Raw genomic sequence first — 2,707 nt, 5'->3', positions numbered from 1 at the left:
GGGGGGGCGCGGGGGGGGGGGGGGGAGGGTCCCCGCCCCGAGGCCCTGACCCGCCGCCCGGCCCCCAGGCATCAAGATCCCCGAGGGCTGCGTGCGCCGCGTGCTGCAGGAGCTGCAGCTCATGGACGCTGACGTCAAGCGCAAGCAGGCGAGGGGCCCCGGCGTCCNGCCGACGCCGCGGCCTTGGCACACCAGCGCTCTGACATCAACTTTAAGGAGGTACTTGAGGAAATGCTGCGCTCCTTCAATGCTGGGCCGCCCCCCGGACCCCCTGGGCCCGGCGCCGGGGCAGCCGGAGCGCCCGGGGGCAGCGGGGGTCCCGAGCGGCAGAGCGTCATCCAGTTCGGCCCCCCCTTTCCCAACTCGTAGGCCCGGCAAGCGGCCCACAGCCGGTGTCCGAGAGGAAACTTATTTATCTGCAATACGCACCACGTCTGCATGGACTCAATCTTCTCTCCTGCCGACGTGGGGGGTGAGCGGGGGCCCAGGTTCCCCCTCTGACTCCCGGGGGAGGGGCTGCAGTGCCCCCCNACTGCAGTGCCTTCCCTGCCCGCCCCTCCAGGCCCTCCCAGGCAGTGCAGGTCCCACTCAGGATGACTTGGGGTCTAGGCTTGGGCAGGGCCTGAGGGTGGGGGGCGCACCCTCCCTCTGTCCTCTCCTGCTCTCCAGGCCTAGGCAGGGGCTCCCCACCCACCCTCCAGGGCCTGGTCTGACCAGACACCCTGCAGTCCACAAAACTGGGTGGCCCCAAGAGCTGGAAACTCAGGAAACCCCAGGTGCTCAGGGCCCTGCCTTCTCTGGGGGACTCCATGGGACAGACCCCACCCCCCATTAATATATGCAATTCTCCCCCACTCTTTGCTCCCTAAATTATTGTCCAGCCACGTCTCCCAGGCCCCAGAATCCGCCATGGAGCTGGCGGAGTGGGTGGGCTCCGGGTTTCTATGTGTATTTATAATTAATTCAAATGTACATATGTAAAGAGATCTTTTTTAAATATATGTGCCTTTTCACTACTTCCCAGATGGTCTACTTTTCCCGCCCCGCAGAGACCGTGGGGAGGGGGAAGGCGCTGCGCATCTCCCCCGGGAGCGTTTGGCAGATGCCCACGGTGGTCACGCTCAGGCCGGGGTGGTGGGGGGCTGCTGCCCATGGGGAGGCCTAGGGCCAGGCTGGAGGAGACCGGCCCACAACGTAAGGGGCCGTTGTTGACTGACTGCCTGGCTCCCGCGTAGCAGGCCAGCTGCCCAGGGACCAGACACTGGCCGCCTCCTGCTTGCTGGGGAGACCTCCCCCCCACCCGACGCTCACGTTGGTGGCTCTCAAGACCCTGCTCTGGCACACTGCCCAGGTCCCTCAGACTGTTGGTTTGGGTGGGCGGGGTCGCCCAGGGCAGGAGGGCCCAAGAGTGGGGCACACTTGGGACGGCAGGGATGAGTGCCAGGCCTTTCCGGAAGCCACAGGAAGCACACTGACTGGGTCTGGCCCTCAAGTTAGAAGGGTCTCCTGCCGGCCAGGATGTGGACAGGTGAGGAGCCGGGAGCCCCTAGCTCTTGGGGGGCTGGGGTTCTCAGCCTGGTTACTGCAGCCGTCCAGCCCCATCCCTCCGCTGCTGCCCTTGACTGCAGACACTGGAAATTGGGGCATGGGGGGGGTGGGGATGGGACGGACTCAGCAGCCCTCCAGCCACGCCGTCTGCCACCCCGTGCCAGGATGGCCTCGGGTGGCTACAGGCAGGAAGCCCAGTCCGCACAGCCTCCCAGGCCCCCCACACCTCAGGTGGGGTTGCTCTGCGGGACCATGGCCTCAGGCCATTCCGACACCTCCTGAGGGGGAGGGGTTGAAGGTCTTACCCCCACACCCCCGCTGGCGAGGCCGTGGGCAGGCCCGGGTGCCCTGGCTCTGTGTCTGACAAAGAGGCCAGTCTATTGCACAGGCCGTGCCTGGCATGGCTCTGTACCCAGAGCAGCTTGGCCTGAAGCTCAGCCCACCCCACGTGCCCAGTTCCCCCAGTGGGCAGAGCCAGAAAGCCCAGTCCCCATCAGGGACTGGGGATGGCCGGCCCCAGCAGGCGTGAGCAGCTGTCCCCTAGCAAGCTAACGCCCTAAGCCAGGAGCAACAACCGGCGGTTAATTCCTGTTAGTAATTCCTGTTATCGCGCACAGGGTCAGCAGTGGGCGGAGCCGCTCAGATTAGTGGGGCCTCAGGGCAGATCAGCCCTAGGAACCAAGAGGAACTCCACTCAGGTTGGGGGAACTACCACCACCCACCTGGCCCTGAACCAGAAGGGCCCCAGGGCAGAAGGCCCCCAGCCTGCCCCCCAGGCCCACCCCAGGGAGGCAGGAACCCACAGCAGGCCAATTTGTAGGTTTTATTCCCACAAGATAACCAGGGGTGGCGGGGCGGCGGGGCGCCAAGCGAGCCAGGCCGAGGAACCTTCGTCCGGCAGGGGTGCACGCCGGGTTCTCGGGTCTGCCCCACCAGCGGGCTGGTTTTCAGGCAGACCGTCACGGGTGCCGGGTGGAAGGCTCCAAGGGGCAGCGCGGGGGCTGGGGAGGCGCATACTTGTGGAGCTAGAGATAGCAAGGCAAGTCCTTCTCGATCACCTGTCGGGGAGAAGGGGCGGTCAGGGGAGGCTTCTTCCCTTGCCCCCAACCCTCGGCGGGCTCCCTGGAGAGGAACCTACCAGGGGCTCTTCCATGGGGCC

At 66.0% G+C, this 2,707-nt stretch overlaps 1 protein-coding gene across 1 annotated transcript in view; it reads left to right on the top strand.

Moving 5' to 3' along the window:
• The window catches only part of SBNO2 (strawberry notch homolog 2), a 34,319-nt gene extending 33,856 nt beyond the window's left edge, over window positions 1–463 (top strand). Inside the window, 2 exon segments of the mRNA XM_077760641.1 lie at window positions 69–164; window positions 167–463. Of these exon segments, the coding sequence (XP_077616767.1) occupies window positions 69–164; window positions 167–369 (299 nt within the window). The 3' untranslated portion in view covers window positions 370–463.
• The last annotated feature ends 2,244 nt before the right edge of the window (window positions 464–2,707 follow it).

Source organism: Crocuta crocuta, unplaced genomic scaffold (genome assembly GCF_008692635.1).
Source record: "Crocuta crocuta isolate KB4526 unplaced genomic scaffold, BGI_CrCroc_1.0 scaffold443, whole genome shotgun sequence".
Taxonomy (NCBI): domain Eukaryota; kingdom Metazoa; phylum Chordata; class Mammalia; order Carnivora; family Hyaenidae; genus Crocuta; species Crocuta crocuta.
This window is presented reverse-complemented; position numbering and strand designations above follow the sequence as displayed.